This window comes from Hippoglossus hippoglossus, chromosome 2, assembly GCF_009819705.1.
Source record: "Hippoglossus hippoglossus isolate fHipHip1 chromosome 2, fHipHip1.pri, whole genome shotgun sequence".
In the NCBI taxonomy this organism is placed as follows: domain Eukaryota; kingdom Metazoa; phylum Chordata; class Actinopteri; order Pleuronectiformes; family Pleuronectidae; genus Hippoglossus; species Hippoglossus hippoglossus.
Genome location: NC_047152.1, coordinates 5,254,128 through 5,274,264, shown reverse-complemented (window position 1 = coordinate 5,274,264; position 20,137 = coordinate 5,254,128). Strand labels below are relative to the sequence as shown.

Below are 20,137 nucleotides of genomic sequence, written 5' to 3'. Positions count from 1 at the left end.
GCAGGCAAAATATGTCACCCGCCCCTGTGAGAAAGCCCAGTGCTCTCTGACACACTGACACACTCACGAGCCACCAACCCACAACACACACACTCTGTTCACAGATAAATCATTGTCAGTGGCCTAGAAGGACAGTGAGCTTTTGGAGAAGTAGGTCAGTGCCCAGAGGCAGCGGCCAGGCTGCCAGTATAGAACCAGAATGACCAGAACGGCCGAAACCATGTATTTGATTTGTGTACATTAGTCGCCCTAAAACCAGAAATCACAGAAAACAACATTCATGGAAAAAGATTTATCTTAAACACACGATCCCTGACCTCCAAAGCAGACACGCAGCGACCCAGACATGTTATCACTATCTCATTACATACGATACAGGCCAAACATCAGAGCGGCAACATGGATCATGTCACCGAGACGTTTAACATCAACAACTCCGCCGGCTGCGGGTCACATGGGGCTTTCTGCACATGTCTCTATCAGCTGTCTCACATACCATCGCACCTCTACATCAACCGAGTACTAAACACGTCAGAATGCATTTAGGGATGTAGCCACGACAAAGTCCCGGCACTGTCAGTTTCGTGCACGGCAGCAACAGCACTGAAGCTCTAAAACTTCTTAAAGAAATCCTGCAAGAATTAGAAGATGGAACATTTTATTAGATTAAAGTGAATAAATAAATTGCTTCTGATCTTGTGAGCAAAATTTCAAAGGATAAAAAAAAAGTTTGTCTCAGGAGACGCTCAACAAACTGCTGTGAGCTACAAGACATGTGAACAGTGGGGAAACCAACTGTCCTTGAAAGATTACTCTGCCTCTGTATCACAAAGATAACTTTTTGTTATTGATCCTCGATTTTGTTTTGACTAATCCAGAATCTTGCCCTAGTTTTTTAGCGATGCTGCCAATCTGGGTGTATTTCACCTCAGGCCCAATATCAAAGCGGTTTAGATAATGGATGGATGGACGTCACCCAGAGAAAAGAGTTCCACCAGCAATGTTTAACACACAACGGAAACACAATCACGACGAAGGTGAAGATGAAGAAGACGAGAACAACACGTTTGTCACTGAAGCTGAAGAAACAAATTGGTCTTTTGTGTTTTATTCAGGAGGTTCTGACCCCGAGCAACAAGAGGGAATAGATTATTATAATATACAGTTATCTGTGTTCTGATACTTACAAAGACTTGTTTGTTCCAGTCTCACAGGGAGTGAACAGATTTTCTTATTGACTTTTTAATGGTTACACAGGCTTTAGCTAATTTGCAACTTGACTCATAGTTGAAGGACAGTGAGACATTTAATCAAATGGTAAAATGCTATAGCAAGTATAAGGCAATTAATAATAAGGCAATAATAAAATCTGTCATAACAATTCTGCAATGTGCATGTGTTGTTTCCTGCGAGTCCATTAGTAACAATGAAAACTATGAAACACAAAAATACATGGAAACTATTTTGTCAGTCATCATCTTCACATGAGTGGAGACTGTGAATAAAGATGGACGACATGACGGCTCCCTAAAAGAGAAGCCAAAGCATCTCAGGTTTAGATCATAAATCCTGCATCCTCCATGTCAGTGGATGGGACATGGGCCAAACTAAAAAGTACACATCAAATCAATTCTTCTAAAAGATGGGTTCTGTCATTTTACGTAGTTCTTAACACTCTGATGTATGTTCAGGTAATTATCCCGGTAAGTTTCTTATTAATTAGTTATTTGATAACTTTGATGCACTTCATGATTGACAGCGTTCGTATCCAGGATAATTTGGCTTAATTTTTGGATAGTGGGCGGAATTGGTGACACGTCGTTCATCTTTATATACAGTACAGTCTATGTTAAGGGCAGTTTCCAGTTTGTGATAATCTCTGGTGTTAGTTTTATTTCCACAGGCTGGCTGATGAATTAGGTCATGGTGGTTTCAAGACAAGAAGTTGTAAATACAGCCTCTGAGCAGAGCTACTTCGACTTCAGCCGACTGGACACCTGTATGTGTGTATATAAATAGATCATGCATGCAGCATGTGTGTGAGCATTTTTCTGTAGAAAGCTGAAATAGCAACTTGTGTTGACAGAGTCTGGTGCACGGTTAAGTTCAACATTACAGGCTCGGGGCCAGAGGTTAAGAACATACAGGAGTAACGCTCACACACACACGCTGCAGGTGGAAAAACTGAGAACATGCTGTTGAACCCTAACTCTTTAAAAGTCAGGAAAACAGGGGAATGTTATGGAATCTGTCATCCATCATCAAATCCATCATCTAAGCCGATACTCTTTAAATTATTTAAAGCAGCAGGAGTGCACGTCGGCTCGGCTCCAGATCTTGATGCTCCACAGGACTTGGGTATATAATTTATCTAAGATATACAGCTGCCGCTCAAATGAAAATGATTGCTCCAAATAACCCTGTTAATGATTGTCTGTGCCCCTCCTTCTCTTGACCTGCTTGCCCGTCCTCCTCTCCTCCTTTCACCCCTCTTTTCAAGCGTGGTGGAGTAAAGTGCACTTTCTTTCCCCGCTCCTCCCTCTCACCTGCTTTCACAGAGATCGAATGAACGTTCGGACGCAGGAATGTATTTTTCTGACCCATATTCCTCGACAGAAAGTGAGTGTGAGACGACGGAAAGACGGTAAAGCTGCTGACTTGCCCACGTACGACGCAGTGTGTGCTCACACTCTTTCCAAAACTCTCCTCTCCCAACTCCCCCCCCCCTCCACTCGCTCTACCTCTATCCCTTTGACCTGCACTTTTCTACCGTCGTATTTCTGTCAGTGCGCCCGCGCAGCAGGAAATCTAATCAAGCAGGGAGTGTCCTGACAGATTGCTGAGGGTAAGAGGTTAGTTGTGGCTGGCACTTGAAAAGACTGGATGTGTTTTGAGTGGAAGAGGTGTGGATGTAAGGGTGTGTGTGTGCTGAACAATTTGTTTCATGTTATAAGGACAGTGAAATTAACCACAAATGATATTTCCCAGCAACAACCTGCTACAAGACAGTTTTTGGTTTGGTGATAACCTCCATCGATTATAATCACATTTATCCAACTTGACTCTACTGCTGTGGTCTGGGGGTGAAGCATAGACTGCAATTAAAGATGGACGACACATCCCAACTTCCTTCCTCAATCCAGACATTAAAGAAATCAAAATATCCGCAATCCGAACGCTACCAGTCCGAGGGGATCTGATGGGATAAGACTATTAAGCTGCATTATGGGAAATGTAGTTTAACAGAGTTTAATCCCTACGAGTAACTCGAAGTCAGGATGTCTCAGCTCCTGCGGTTTCAATTTGGACCGTTTTCAAAACACTAACTCATTTAAACTATCGTGCTCTTCACTCCAGAGGTAACAGTTGAGGATACAGGTCATATGTGGGTCTGAAGTATCATGTGTCTTTATGTGTGTCCATCTCGTACATGTTTTTCGAATGTATGTGTGGGTGTAAAGTTTTTATTCCTACTCCCCTTTCGGACCCTGACAGAGATTCCTCCCTGTCTGTCAGCAAAGCCACATTAAATACCACACACACACACACACACACACACACACACACACACACACACACACACACACACACACACACACACACACACACACACACACACACACACAACTCTGTCACCACTTTTGATTAAGAATGTAGATCTAAAATACCTTGTACATCGTGACACGTGAACTTTAATGCATCCATCCTAATAAACAGGCCATAAGGTGAATGGGATACACTGCTGAGTAAAAAACTAAAACGACTATGGTGGTGTCAGATTATATAATCCATATGCACTTCAACTGTACAATGGAATCAGGTTTGTTTGCTCTGGCTAAAGGTAAAACCGACTGAAACCTCCCTCTGCACGTCTGTGCACGATCACATCCACTCTATGTCGCTTAGCTCTATGTTCAAACTGATCCTTTCGCCTGGTCCAAACCAAAACAGAGTGCTGAGCCAGACAGACAGTCAGCGGGGTCAGTTAACACGGTGCGAAAGGTTGCAGCCAGAAACTGTATATCTCCCCCCTAAGCATAGACGTCGGTTAGATGTTTGCTTTGAGTGATAGAAAGTACGCACAGAATAATACTTGAGGAGAAAAAGATGCGAGCACACGCTCACCTGTGACCTCTTTCTACTCTCTGACTCAGATCTTCTGCTCCAGACATGAAGAAAGACAAAGGAGAAGAAAACAACAGGGAGCTGGAGAGAGAGAAAGTCAGACTGGAGGGAAATAGTTCAGGTGCACGGAGTGAAATTTAAATCACACATGTCCGTGTCTTCATCGTGTTTGTTTGCACATGTTGAGAGCATCACTATATAATCCAAGCTCCAGGGACACTAGAAATACAGCACTGTTGTGTATGTGGTGCTGTGAGGCAACAAAACATAAATGACAATGAAATGATAATATTTGCAGCTCTGCATCATCTGCACATTTCTGGCTCTGGAAAAGTTGTTGAATCAACAGATACCTTTGGGTTTGTTTTCCTGAAATTTGAGATTTCTGCTGTGAAATCAGAGTTTGCCAATGAAAAGAATGTGGAAGCGACAAAAAGTGTCCAAATGCAAGATCCACGAACTAACCTTTTCCAGATCTTTCAACCAAACCTCATGGTCTTCCACATGGATGTCATTATGTTTCATACGGAGCAAACTCCATCCACAGAAGACGACCAGATGTGGATGAAATTTCTGGAAATTCAGATTCCGAGTCGGGAGGACACTGTTGCTATATTTATGTTCAATGTACACCTGAGCGTCACACAGTAAATTCCATTCTAATGGACGAGTAAACACCAATACTGGACCCGCAAATATCATGTTATTTCTTCTAAAAAAGTTGCTTAGTCTTGCTTTTAAAGTTCAAGGTAAGATATAATTTGAAAGAGCTGGAGACAAAAAAAAATCAAATAGACAGAAACAATCGCACAGAGACGAAGAATATGCTGTTATTTCTTTAAAAGGTACATCCAAGAAACCTTTGGCAGGTTTTTAGTACTTTTCCGTGAAGCCAGTTTGGACACACCTTGCTATTTAGGTGCTGAACGCTGCTCTGACTCACAGAGCCAGCAACAGGTGGCCTCTCCGACCTTCTCCTTGATGGGAAAACCAACACGAATGTGCAGAAAAAAAATGTATGACACACAAGAGCAGGCCTACAGACTCACACATTTAAACACACATACAGTTTATATATGGCCACGACTGGCACCAGTTTGTTGTGAGTGTGGGAAACACCAGACTAATCCTGTGGGACGAGCTGTCTGTCTCAATGTGTAACATGAGTGATGTCAGATTCTGTGTTCCCACTAAAGGCTGGGAAAAGTGTGTGTCCAAGTATAAAATGTGTGTTTTTTTTATGTGTGTGTGTGTGTGTGTGTGTGTGTTCAGGGTGGTTTGGGATTTGAGAACACCTCTCATCAGTCCGACTGCTGGCTGCGGGGGAAACGGCTTTTCACAGTCGGGGCGTCCAAAGACACAACAAAACTTCAGACCGAGAACTTGCTGACGGTGCTTTCTGGCGTCGGCCCGTTTGCTGCAGTGTCTGTTTCTGTGGGTCTTAATCTACCTGTGTCTGTGAATATATATAAATGAGATGAACAGATTTTGATCTTTTTACTAATCCTAGTCAAGCACAGAGAGTTGAGGAAAAAAATATATATATATATATGAACACAAGATTAATGCTTCATTTGCCAGAAGCGGATAATGTAGAGAATAAAAATAAACGTGTCAGTAAACGTAAGTATATTTATTCACGTTGTAACAGTGTGTTTTTCCTTTGTCGTACTTCGTTTAATCTGGAAGTTATAGCAGAGAAAGAAAAAGCCACGGGTAAAGAGGATATGATGTAATTAAGATGTGACCAAAATTGAACGTCCCGCTTCCAAATAAAATTGGGAATTTATCTGGGTTGGAACATTTTGTATAATGTAAGTACACAAGCCAGCATAATATATAATGGAGGTCTTGTCATTTTTAAAGGTTTTAATGAAGAATTGCTGCATATTATATATTTGACTATAAATCTCTCTTAGATTAAATCATTCTGATGGCACTAGTTTCCTATAAAACACACGTGTTAATGCTGTTTAGCTCTAAAAGAATGCAGTTTTCAGGCTGTGTACCGTATTTTGTTCCTAATGGTTGGGTGGGATTGCTGGTACAGCTTTGGCATCCCTCCGCTCCGGAAAATGTGCGTCTCTGATCGACCGTCAAAGACTTAATTAGCGGAGGGATATTATTTTAGAGTTTTAAGTGACTTCAATTAAACTTTTGACACTCTTCGCCCAGTGTGATGGGCTCCCAGGGGCCCAGGAGTGAGCTGCAGTCAGCTGAAGGAGTTTGGGGGATTCCATGGGAGTAGCTGGCTCCGTATCCTGCCCGCTGCAGCTGCTCTCTTACTTAACTCGGCCTGGCCTCCCAGAGGACGTGCAAATCAAGAAGCCCTGGTCTCTCCCTGCTGCGTGGCTCAGTTTGTCATATCTCATTCGAATTTGGAATTTATACACTTTCATGGATACGTCTCATTTGGCGAGATTTTTTTCCTCTCAGCGGCACTAAACTTGTCAAATAAATACCAGGTGAATAAAAATGAAGCTTCTAATTGGTTTATTTCTCTCTGCGGCTACTTTCTCTCTTCTTTCTCCATCTTTATTTCAGTCTCGACTGCGTCCGACATACTCTCAGCCATCTTTTCTTCTGGGTGCTGAGCTGCAAATCCCAACTGAAGGAGGGTGAGTCGGGCTCCCGACGTTTCTCTTTCCAACTTTCCCACAGCACACTGGACTGTATGTTTTTTTTCCTCGCTGGCCGAGGTGCATAGAAAAATCCCAGAAGCTTATGCACATATTGTTTATTTTGTATGTCTGGAACGCAGACAAGGTTGTGACATGGATTTTAGCTGTAATATTTTAAACACATGACTATAAACTGAGCCGAACTTGGCGATGTAACAGTGCGTGGATTGAGTTTCCAGCTTTCTCCCCCTCTTTCTTTGTGCACCTCCGTTGCACAGCCAGGACAGGAGCAGGGGTCTGTGTCCACGGCATCGAGCCAGCAGCTGGATAATCGCAGGCCTGGTCCGTGGGGTGAGAGTGGGAGTCGTCCCGCGTTTGACTGATGGCTCCTGTGGTAGTGGATCAGCACGTGGCTGACTCACTGGCCTGCATGCGTAGGACTGACAGTCAGTGTCTTCATTAGCTGCACCCACACTGCTGATAAAAGTGCAAACTGCAAATATTTCCATAACATGTTGTGATGTGGATCCTGCAGCGGAATAATGTTGATGCCATTTAGGTAGAGTTGGCTTTACTTGACTTCCCCAAACCCCCTGGACTTCAGAAAGTCCAATGTTCCTTGTGTGCAAATTAGTATGTGATGATTGGAAATTTCTGAATACGCAGAGGCTACAATTCCTGCACATGGCCACTGTGGTATGAGTAAGGTTATAAAAGATCCTGGTTATGGCAAATATTAAGGTTTCTTCAAGGCAACTTCATTTCTAAAAACCTAGGCTGACAATAATACATTTAGTGTGGAAATACCTCCGGGGGAGCCACCCCTCCCAGTCTAGCATTAGGTTAACCTGGGACACATATGGCATCTGAACCCAGCCCCATTCTAAACTACACAAATCTCCACATAAAAAAAAACAACTTGGCCTAACGTGAATCGCTCCACTGTTAGTTTTTTCCTGCCGAAACCGGCTCGTCCTTTGCCCTCCCTGAAAGGTTGTGAAATATTTCCAAAAGGGTGTAAATTCACTCATCATTAATTTCCAAGGCCAGACCTGAACCATTTGTTGAAGCAGATGCTCTTCTTCTGGTAAAACTGGAATAAGAATAGAATGTGAGAGTGTGAAACGAATGTTATCCCGGTTGTTTGATCTCCATTCGGAGTCAGACACCAGTGTGCACCTTCCTTTCCTCTGTATACGAGGCAGACATCCTCCCGAGGTGTGAAAGTTGTCTCAACTTCTTTACTAGCCAGACTGATTCCTTGATTCCTCCCCCCCCCACCAATGTAAAGAGCTACAAGTGTGTGAACCAGGGCTAAGATCTGTGTTGTGGTACTGTCTCGCCTAATGAGCATTTTCTCGCTAATTTTTACAACATGTTTATTTTAGGACTCCTGCGGAATCCGGCGTTCCTCTCGTTTGTCTGTGGCGGCAGAGGAATGCGATGTTTACAAGATGCTCCGAAAGCCCGAAGCTGCCTCTGTATTGCACATGTGTGTGAATATGTGGTGGACGCTGGTATTACGCAGCCTGTGTCACACACTCACACACACACGCTGAAGGCGCCGTCTGCACCCACACACACACTAATGTGCAGTTTCCATTCTCTCACCCTGGCATTACTGGAAGTTAGCAGGGGAACGGCACCTCGAGACGAGCAAGGGAGGCAATGCACATAATAGAAAGAAAGAGAGAGAGAGCAGTGTTATAAATTGAGATAACAAGCACCAACCACACAAATTTCCCATCCCATTAAACACGCTCTTAACTCCGACTCCACACACGGTTTATATGAACTAGAACTAATCTCTACATATTTCCTTATTGCACTCAGGTGCCTGCGTATACATTACACACGTGCATGCAGTACAGTGTTTTGTAGGCGTGTAGAGATTTCCTGACATGAAACGCCGAAGGGCTCCGCTGCTCCTGCCCACCGAGTCCCTGGTGCCCGTGACCCTCTTAAGCCACATCCTGTGAGACAGGACATCCACTCTGCACAGGAAATGACCCCGATTGATTGTTCCCTGTTAACGTGCAGCGAAGCAGTCGGAGCGAGCCGGAGGAAGTGGTGGGTGGTGAAAACGAGGCAATTTGCACAATGGGTGTTAGAGGGTGGTACTCGCATGAATGTCTGCATCAATGCAAGTGTGTTGTTCGACTGCAGGTTTTGACCCCCCATCCAAACTTAAAGCAACTCTATGAAAAGTTTTACCATTAAACAGCAGCTTTAGAATGAGTTTGATGATTCACTGAGTGGGAATAGAGAGAATGGTGCTGCTTTCATTCCCAATTTGGTGAGCGGGGACAGTCTCCTGTGAGAAGTGTGTTACTGACTCAGGTCCAGTGAGTTCAAGAACAATTCTGAACTGTAAATCAGTTAAGTCATTGAATATCCAAAGTTTATCTTGGATATTCAGCTGGGAAACTAGTAAAATATCCAGAATTCTGAACAGAGCTGGAGTGCTTTGTTACATCGTTAGCTCTTCAGGTTCAGGAGGACGGGGATCATGGGTAATATTCATCGTTCAGTTCAGTGAGTCAAACTACGCAGTCAGAGATTGATTGACTTTGCTTTTTCTCTGAATGAAATCCACTTAATCACTCTAACAGAATGAATCACTATATGTGGCTGCAGGGGGCGCTGTTGCTAATAAAAAGTTTTTCCAAGTGTTGAAATAGAGGAGAGGTTTGGATTTATAAGGCACCTTTATGCTTATACATATACATTTTAATTTTTAGAATTTTTCTTCTTGGTTCTAAAAGTGTCCTTCTCTTTTTTCATCTCGTCTTTGTACGTTAATGAAACAGAACCATAAAGCTCCAGCAAACTTTTTCAAATGTTTCACTCAGGGTCAAACATTTTTAACTCAAGCAGATGACTCATGTGTTTCCGTTGAGTTTGTAACTCACTGGCTGAGCCTCTAATTAAAAAAAAAAGAACAAGCTTCAAGACAACATGTTCAGTCTCCTCCTCCATTGTCATCAGAATGAAAGCAAAGGTTTCTGTTCTGTCCCCAAATCTTTCTTCCCTCTTGGGCTCAGGAGTGACTCGAACCACTCTGAGAGCTGAAAACGATACAGCAGTGACTAATGACTGAAATTCACAAGTGCGAGTGTGTGAGTGTAATTGAATCTGGTCTAATGGGCAGCCTCCCACAGGACAAAGCCAAAAGCAGCAGGTGCGTAAAACAGAAGAACAGAAGATGTTTATCCCATTAGACCCACGATGACGGAGCGACTCTGAATTCACAGAGGAAGCAATTAATGAATAATAAAATAGAAGGATTTTGTTACGCTGCTGTTCCCTTTTTCTAAATCCTTTTTCCTACAGCCACATGCAAAGGATTTCTCATTCTCTCAACGAAGAAATGCATGACTAATCACGTTAAAATCTCGAGTCACACCTACATGAGAACTCATTTCTTATTGAAGATAAGATTCTGCTGTATTTTAATTAGGGGCAGCGGCTGCATCAAAACAAGCGCTCCTACTTCCTCCCACAGAATCTAAAGCATCTCTAAATGCTGCGTTATCTTTGTTTTCAAGTTGACAAAAGACTAAATAAATAGAAGATTCTAAGCGAGAAAAACACGATTGTCAACTTTTCCAGAATTCTGCATGCAGCTCTATTATTTTAAATGACACATGATCATTTTATCATTAGTTACAACTGACTGGTGCAAAGCAAATTCGAGACCAAAGCAGTTGACACTGAGGTCGAGCTCGTTTTTTTTAAGATGAACAAACGTTGACTTAACCCGGGACCGCAAACCGCTCGGTGTCTGATCTTGACATTAACCCTGACACTGACAGTTGACCTCTGATCTTTATCAGCTCCGGCCAAACGGCACACCTACGGTGGGACGTGGGTTTCTTTTCAAAGCGTGCCTGGCTTATTAGCAGGGCTGGGTGTTGTAAACAGCAGGAAGTCAGCATAACAAAGGCCCTGTTCAGACCTGGCCTTAAAATGTGTCATGAAAGTGTCTCCTGTGACCACGTGTGATCGGATCTCACTTCCCTGCTGTATATGCAAATCAAATTCCCAGTCTGAGTTTCAGGCTTGTGTCCGATGACAATCTGTGTGTGTGTGTCAGTGCCAGCGAGACACCCCAGACCAACCCAAAATCTCAAGATGCTTGAGGAGGCATTTGGGTGCACTCACATCAACTTGTTGCTTACCACTTGTGACTGGATCACTTAGGACAGATTGAAAGGAGTCAAAGCAATCTGTCACCTTGTCATAATTAAATACCTCAGCCAGGTGTCTTTAAAGTGACAGTTCATCAAAGCCTGAGCACTCTCTGCATGTTTTTTTTATACTCTCCAATAAAAAAAATCCTTTACGGTCAATTAACGTCTTGCTATTTTTAAGTGCCCCAACAACAGTATGATCTCACTCTCGGTGCGCGGCTTTTACACGCCCAGCTCAAAGCCGACGCTGAAATACCAAGGTGATGTGGAAAGTCCTGAGGTGTCAGGTCCTTTAAGGTCTCACTTTATTTACCGTTACAATTAAGAAGCGTGCAGGGCCGACCTGTCGACGTAAAGAGCTTAGCCCGGGATTACCTCCAGGTTGTTGTGATGAATGAACTCAAGGAACCAGGCCTCGCATCCTGTTTTCCTCCACTAATACTACTGGAGCAAGTGTAATTTAAGTCAGGCAGAAACTGGAAAATGACTTGATCTAACTGGTTCTGTGATTGTTTGTGCGAGCTTTCATGTGGCATTAATCACCGGCAATTAAGCTACAGAAATAGACTGTGCAGGTCATTTATGCAGCTGTTTTGGAGGAACCCCTCTGCCAATATTGGAAAAACAAAAAACTGCAATTTAGCGGGAAATGTGTTCATCGGTCAGACATCCCACTTGGATCTGGATCAACCTGTTGGACTGACTCACATCCAGGCCACACTGGGTGCGTGAGCAGTGCGAGGTGGCTGCGAGGTGGCCGAGACCCCGGTTGAGTGAGATGTTGTTTTGTACTTTGTCACTCGCTTCTTTAAACAGCCACAGGGTTGTGCAGCCACACGGGAAAGCTGCTGTCTGCTTCATCCCAGCGACTCCTACATAGACGTAATAAAATCAAATGATAAGACCAAATCCTACGTCTACAAAATCAAAGTTATGACCATAAAATATCAGAGTCAAATACAAATACTTGAATCCCAGGAGAGTACGTCACTACTCATGAGACAATAACTCAGACGTTTTCTTACATCTGCACCATGCACTGGTTTTTTCCGTTCTCCTTCTCTCATATTTTACTGCACATTCTCAGTGCTTCCATAAAGTTCAAGTAACCGCCTGTGGTTTGAGAGTTTTTTTTTTTTTCCCATTTGTTGTCCACATTTCTTTCTAGTAACTGTGGGAAAACACCCTGAGGGCATATGTAAGCTGGAGAGGTGCTGATAGGCCGTGATGCATTACAGAAATAGACCCATCGGTCAACTCTCTAACTCGTGCTGAAAACAGAATGTTTCTAATGAAGAGTTAAATCTTCCCCTGTGTAAGGAATACCTCACCAACCTCCCTCCAATCAGCTATGATGTATGAACGATAACAGGGGAGGCAAAATAAAAACCATGTGCTTCAGGTAAATAGAGTACCTACGCTCCTCGTGAGGTCAGAGGTCACCGTAGAGCCTCGTAGAAGATAGACTGGCTCTGTCACATGTTTCACCAGTGATGCTATTCCAAAGAAACTGAGTGAGCAATCAAACAACCACAGGACAGGATGTTCCATGAGGGCTTTTTAAAATTACACTGTCCTGTTGGTCTTACTGGTAATAAACTGTTTGAAATAAACAGTCACAGTAGAAATGGTTTGGGACCATTACATTCACATTCAAGACATATTAGTAATCCTCACCCACCAACACACACCGTCTGTTTGCATGTGTTCAGCCTATCTGAGTGTAACTTAAATAAATAGTTACACAGGAGCTGCATCCCTTCGGAGGCTGCATTTGAAGAACGGTTGCTAGACTGTCTCATTTCGAAGGCTCATTCAAATGCAGCCAAAAAATGCGTCCTTCCACTCCCAGGCAACGAAGACAAAATTAATTCGGAGACAAAATGATTTTCGAAGAGATACTGGCGGCGGCAAGTAATGAGACCAAAATATTTGATCTACGTATAAGTCTCTAACTCAACAATGGTACAACAGTACAGCTCTGTTGCTATGGGCGACAGCAGTAAGGGCGGGACAAGCTGGTGATCCAAATCACGGAAATCCTCCAAAGACCAGACCATCTCATTTCAGTTTGGCCTTCGCGGTCTTCGCTGCACCATGAAGGCCGGCTCCATCTTGGCCCGTGGTCTGGAGGATTAAAGACTCAGAGCAGTGGTGTCCAGGTAATTTCTGTTTAGGACTCATAATTGGTGTGTCTGTATTCATTGTGTTTGCCTTGTGTGCCTTTTGTTTCATAGATGTCTTACATGTACATTTATGCTTCAGTCAGCGTCACGGCTATTAGCTGATTCTGGAGATTAGGTCATTTCCCAACACAATTACCACAAACCGGATGTTAAAGTTTACAACACTGAGGAAACGGCCTGTAATTTGGGGTGAATTTGGTACTAATTATCTTGTCCATCATTCATTCCAACAAATGGGAGAGTCCAGGACCAGGAGAGTTCAGAAAGTCTGGACCAAACTCTCCGCCTTTGTTTGGTTTTATCCGATGAACGCCAACAATTAGAGGCTAATGGCTTTCTCCCCCCCCCCCGGCTCCTCTCTCTCTCTCTCTCCATGAATCCCCTCACCTGCGCCATGGGCTCAGAGCATTTCTGAGGTTTACTCCTGACATCCACAGGACATTCCCTGGCAGCGAGCAGCTGGCTCATCTGTGGGGAAATTACACCCAGCGGTTTGTTGTGTTAATAGATCTCGTAGCCCAGTTTCTCGGGGCGCAAACTGTGTGGTCCTCCCTCTCAGCTCGTTTGTCAGGTGCGGGCTGCGGCGTTATTTGTTAACTTTTCTAACTCCTTCACTCTCGCGTTTCACAGAGGAATGCACAGAGTTCCCTGTGATTGTACATGAAACGGTGAGTTTTAGCCAATATTATTATAACCACTGATGAGCAACATTCCCATAAGGACAATCAAAGCCACGGGAGAAAAATGCTTTTAGAGTAATTACTCCGATGACGTCAGCCCCTCCCGTGTTCTGGGAGCCTCTCTTGAGATCAGATAACACTGAATGATACTCAACAGAGTTTTATACATAAACACTATTAATTTAGTGCAGCTAACAAGGTAATGCCCCAGAGTAATGTCCGAGGTGCTGTTGTTTCTATTCCAGCTCTCCAGAAATAAATCAGATCATCTCCGTTTAAATCTTATTAGATCATGATGGTTCAACATAGTACAAATCTCACCTTATTTTACCCTTACTTAAAGAGTTCCAGGGGGGGGGGGGGGGGGGGGGGGACAACCCATATTTGATGCATGTAGGTACAGTTTGCAAGCTGAATATAACCTGTATATAAAGATGGACGACTGCGCAGTGACGATCGGGGGGGTTGCAACACACTATACAATTGCGACAGCTCATTGTATTGGAGCTATACTCTGTTGGTATGTGGCCTCACGTGGAAACAAGCTGCTACAAATATGTAACCCAACAAAAGAAGCTAATAGAGCCCAGGTTATCTGTTTCGACAACAATGGGGTTAATCCCCTTGGAATGTTCTGTAGAGTCGGCAGCAAACTGGTTCTTGTTCTTTCCATAGAGCCAACATATGTGTGATTGTACCTTAGGGGTAATTACATCCTCCAACTTTAAACAATTGCTTGCTGCCATTTGTTTAAATTATGGTTTCTTCAATGACATTGAGGCTTCATGTTTAAACTGTGGGGCTGTTGTGTTGTGCGTTTGTGTGAGAGGTCACTACAGACAACTGTTCTTTAAAAAGAGCAGGAGTTTGAATCCAACAATTCCTTTTAAAGTCATCTTTACAGTCACAAAACACCTTTTTTTCCGTCAGAATTATCTTAACTAGCTTCCGGTGACAGTTGGCACAGCATGAAGGTACCTCTGTACGACTGAGTTGTTTTTAAAGCTACTGCACTGTGGCAGCGGTGACATGTTTAACCCCAAAGGACTCTGGAACAAATCCGTCTTTTCATGGTGACATGTCAGCCATAACTGAAGGATCTTTTTTTAGTAAATGACTTTCCTTCACGATGGCCAAAGCTGCAGTCTCAACACGCTGTTATGTAATTTTGCATATTCTCACTCAGTGCGGTGCAGGTTTTGGACCTTGTTATCCATTAAGTTAATTATTGGTATTTGGGGTCTTGTAAGGTTTATAAAAGGGAGGATTATTTGTGTTTAAGTGCTTTGTGGCAGTTGTCCACGTTGCGTATAAGTCCAAAGCTTCTGGTGTCCACGCCTGAAGCGATGGCAATCTTATCTGAAAGGTGTTTCCATTTGGCCCTGTGGTGGACAATTAAATGTGTGTGTGTGTGTGTGTCTGTGTGTGAGTGATTGTCTGAAAGGGGAGGAAGGGGTCGCACGGAAGTAACGGGAGGAGCAATTAAGACTTTTTACGAGAGGAACTGGATTTGCAGTCGCCACATTATTATCGTAGAACATTTCATGGGAGCAAACAAAGAAGCTGCTCAATAAGGGAGAAGGACAGAAGCATGGATGTGTATCCTGCACACAGGAAGAGCTCTCTTATGATTTAATGCCCCCTGTAAATAATCGGTATATAAAAAGCCTGTTTACAGGGTCCAGGTTGGCCTCCGAGCAGCTGAGAAACTTTTCCACGGTGGGAAACGGGCGGCTTGTAAACTACAGCGGCCAGCGAACATGGACGTCATTGTTGTCTGTTGGGTAAAGTGTATTTTTGTCCTGGCAAATTCAAAACTTGCCACCTGTCCAGGGTGCTGCCCTTGCCCAATGCATGCTGGGATACAGCTGCCACGACCCCTGTAGTTAAGAAACTTGATGACTGAGGAATGGATGGAAAGTTCCTCTCATTGACTTCTGATATAAAACCACATGAGCCTATGAGTTGCAGCGTATCCAGGATATTTCAGCTTCATTTTTTAACAATGGTAGGAAGCGGAGATAGGATCGTGGATGTATAACACCTGTATCCAGCTACAGGTTGGGTTCACCTGGTTTTACCGGTTCTCCTGAATGTAAGCTGCAGATTACTGATATATAGTGACACAAGAAAGAGATGAAGGTTTTATTTTCTGTGCTGTATAAAATAAAGACATGAGGTATCACAGGAACCGAGATCAAACATCCTCTTGTTTTTATATCCTGCCTCTGCCGAAGCTGAACGCTGATCTGGAGCCAGCTGACCGGCCTAACGCTGGGATCTGTGTGTGTCATCAGTGGGAGACATCTGCTGAGCACACAGAAAAGCGGCAGCGGGAGCCGAGTTCAGGGTTAAAGCAGGAGCAGCTTCTCCCCTCCCAGCGGCCTCGGAACGTTTCGGCCGACTCAGACCTTCCCCCCTGAGCTTGTGTTTTCACGATTATGATCTTAAGCTGCGTTCATAAACATACCTCCCCAAAGTGTTTTCCCTCCTGCGCCTGGAACCGCTTTCATCTTAGTTTTATCTGCTTTCCTCTATTTTTTTTTTTTTAAACTCTCTTTCTCCCTTCCTCCTCTCGGCTATGGGAGCGCGGCAAGTGTTTGCAGTAAACACCTAAAAACACACATGAGTCAGACACAATGGATTTCTTTCACTGAAGTAGATAAAACCTGAAAACAACACAGGTGTAAACAAAACCATGGACCTGAAATTCACACCTAGGATTAGTAGGTTTTCATGTAAGAAGATTATTGGTTGTTTTATTTAAGCTCTAACAATCTTTGATGGAAATTAGTATAAATGTAATTAGGAGGCAGGTTTGGGCATATGCATACAAAATTTGCAGCCAATCTAACAAAGATATTGTCATATCAAAAGCTTTATATGAGAAACTCGCATATAGCTATTGCTATGAATTCATTTTATTGCAGGGTTGTTTTTACCATTAACTTTATTTCAATACACAAGTAAGACCAGAAACCAGAAGTTCAGCCGTCTTCTGCTGGCTCTGCTCGTTTCTAATAAAGATGCTTGCAAATATGGTTGATATAAAAAATTTCAGTGCAACAACATTCAGAGGTGAAGTGGCCACGATGGAAACACATTTTTTAAAGATTTTAAAATCAACAGACGGGAACATTTATGGCTTTTCGAGCTTCACTGCAGGTTGATTCTCCCGAGTAGTGAAGAGTAAAATGTGAATGACCTCACAAGGAGAGTAATGACAGAGGAGTCAGATGATGTCATTTCCTTCGCCACAGTGAAAACGTGTCACATTCAACCCGCAGCTGTACATAAAAGAGCTGATATTCTGTAAAATATAGGCCCACGCACAGTCTGTAAATCTCCACCACCGCACACTGAACATCTTCTTTGGCCCGTGATCTGCGTTTGCTACCGCGTGACTTCCGATTCAGACTTTTGTTTATTTTTCAAGTGAGCGAACTAAACGGCACGCCGCGTCCTCTTGCGGACCTCGGCCTCTGCAGAGTGAGACTCTTGACCTCTTTCCCAAAGAGTCATCGGTTTGGTTCACCGGACAACAAGACGGCAAGACGCAAGGCGAGAGGCTTTTTTGGGAAACCCAGACCCGGAGAGGACCACCGCAGGCTGAGAACTGGGGCCAAGGCCAGAGTGCCGGCCGCCAGATGTGGGGGTGTGGATCTGCGGCGGTAGCCATGTCTGAGGTTGGCTGCACTAGCTGACCTGGGCCTGTGTGTTTGTGTACACACCAATAATGACAGTCTTTTTCGGCATTGTGTGGTGAGAGAAAAGGCAGCTGCTGATTAATGTGTTTTTTTAATGTGCGCACAAACACAAACACGACACAAGAAAGTCTTTGCGGATGAGAAAATGTTTTTTGGGCACATGGACTTGAAGTGTGTGAGTGTGTGAGTGTGTGTCTGTGCGTAGCTGAGCAGCTCCCCCTCGGACTGCCAGACAGTGTTATTGCAGCTGCGACTAGCCGCCCTCCTCCTCCTCTTCCTCCTCCCCTGACTCACACTTCAGGTGCTTTCCAGCCTCCTCGACTTCCTCCTCTCCTCTTCTTCTTTTTTTCCTAATTTAGTTTTCCTCTGACTGTCCACCGCCGATTTTACCAGAATTCTTTGCATTCACAGCGACCAGAGAACGACTGATAGTCCCAGTCGACTACGGGCTACTGACTCCCTCATTAGCCCCGAACTCCCATTGGCCGACGCCATGACAACGGTCAGATTGAGTGGGCTTACCTACTTCCTGCTTGCTAACCCAAACAGTAATTTGAGGGTGTGTTTAGTATGTACGACCTTGAGCGGGAGCATGGGTGTGTGCACATGCATAATCACATTTGTCTCTAAGGTATGTTTTCTATGAATAAAAGCTGGGAGGCTATATAAAAGTAAACCATATTGTAGTGATTACATGACTTTTCAATGTAAATAGTGTTTAGTTTTATATGAGCAGTGACATAGAGAGCTGGCTTCCCTCAAGTTCAACCAAGTAAGACATTCCTGTACACTCAGATAAAAAAGTAGATCTGCTAGAAAATACTTCAGAACTAGAGAGAACTTCTTGGAGGTACTGCGCTTTGAGCCGAGTGTCCTGTCTTTACATACCTCCTCGTTCAACCCCTAATTAACCAGGAATGTTGACAATGTGCGTACCTTCGAGGAGCCACAATGTTTTCTGCCAAAAGGCCAAACCGAACCCTGGAAGCTTTTTAACTACAGATTAAACTCTTGATAAAATGTGAACTAATTAGGACTAAGAGCTCAAGATAAGAGCCCGAATATTCATGTTATAACTGCAGAGACATTGCCAGGCTGGTTTGATTTTTAACTTTTATTTTGATAGGACATGATCTAAAACAGAAACCTAAACTAAACCAAAACTTTGGATTTAATGCCAAAGTATGTACACAAACAATGCAGAAGAGATGTGCACTTGTGCTTTATTTCCATTTTTATTTCTAGGGTTTATGGTTAAACTATAAAACATTAAGCCTCAATTACATGTCTCTGTCTTTAGGGATTTTTTAATGTATATATCAGATGATATATTGGTATCAGAAATGTTTTACTCACCATTATCAGCATCAACCCCCAAAATCCACATCGGTCGAGCTCTACAAAAAACAGCAGGATTTTTATGTTAGTTTTTCATTTGACGTACCTCATAACATAAAAGGCAAACAACTTTTGTCTGAGCAACTCAATGTCTGCAATGTAAATCATAAGTTATTGTGCAGTTATTCACAGACTGTAAGGACTTTAGTAGTCCACCTGGTTCCTTGTGGTCAAGGCCTAATATCTAACACAAGTTGGACGAGGTGAAAACTTATATTCAGTCCAGTTCGTGTTCTGCTGGATTTCCTTCTAGATGAAAAATGCTGTTTCGAGGCAAAAGTCCTCATTTGATTGTCTTCAGCTCTGTTTTCGGATGAGGTCACTTTTTCATAAAGAGAAAAAGTTGTTTCATCAAGACAGAATCATTTATAGAGTGCACAGATTGTTCCTCTCGACCTTTCGCCTGCCAAATAAACACATGTCACCAATTCACAAGACCAGAGGAATTCAAAAAACGTCCATTTCCAAACTGGGCAAAACGCTAAAGCGTGATGAAAAACTAGTTGCAAGCCTTCTCCCGCATTCCCAATTGCATCCAACTGGGACATAGCGCAGACAGCCAAAGGACCAACCCAGTCTGACAGCACACATTCATATGGACACACTCAAACACACATGCAATTAGTTTGATTTCACTGTTTCTGTTCCATCTCAAGACTTTTACTCTCCGTGTTCCAGACCAGAAATCCTCTTAAAACGGACAAACAAATAACTTTTTCATGGGAGTTTCTGCTTCAGTTAAATCAAATAACAGAAAACAAACGATAAAACCAAAATTCTATAAAAACCCTACTAGGTGGATCACAAAAAGAAAAACACGGCCTTGAAACGAAATGCTCGAGACACAATTTGTATTGGAGCTAAGAGCCTTTATCGCACCCCATTAGCGTTGTTTCACTTTCTTTAGGAGGAAACACGATCTCAAGACATTAGATTGAGTTAGATAAAGTGACTTGTTAAAATGTCGGTTTCACTGCGGCTCTCTCTCTCTTTTTCCATCTGTCTTTCCATTCGTTCCGCGGCAGGTACAGTCCAGACTCTCAGGCTCTCTCCTCAGCTCTTAGGGTTGCTTTTTAAAGATTTTGAGGCCGTGACCTTGACCTTTGACCACCGAAATCTAACCAGTTAATAAGTGAGTCCATGTGAATTGTACAAGATGCAATGAGTGATAGGCAGTCCAGATATATTACATTCACAAGCACATGAGGTCGCTGTGACCTTGACCTT

General features: G+C 43.3%; 1 protein-coding gene across 8 annotated transcripts in view; it reads right to left on the bottom strand.

Moving 5' to 3' along the window:
• Window positions 1–20,137, bottom strand: part of LOC117772636 (sodium- and chloride-dependent GABA transporter 2-like) — a 119,589-nt gene that overhangs the window by 45,393 nt on the left and 54,059 nt on the right. For 3 of the 8 annotated variants that reach the window (XM_034603945.1, XM_034603938.1, XM_034603931.1), the window contains exon 1: window positions 4,126–4,210. The exons of 2 other annotated variants lie outside the window; for them this stretch is intronic. In XM_034603945.1, the coding sequence (XP_034459836.1) occupies window positions 4,126–4,172 (47 nt within the window). In that variant the 5' untranslated portion in view covers window positions 4,173–4,210. Of the gene's footprint in view, window positions 1–2,546; window positions 2,677–4,125; window positions 4,211–4,590; window positions 4,667–5,032; window positions 5,075–18,868; window positions 18,901–20,137 lie in introns of those variants that run through there. 3 more of the 8 variants (XM_034603965.1, XM_034603984.1, XM_034603956.1) reach the window with 3 other exon arrangements.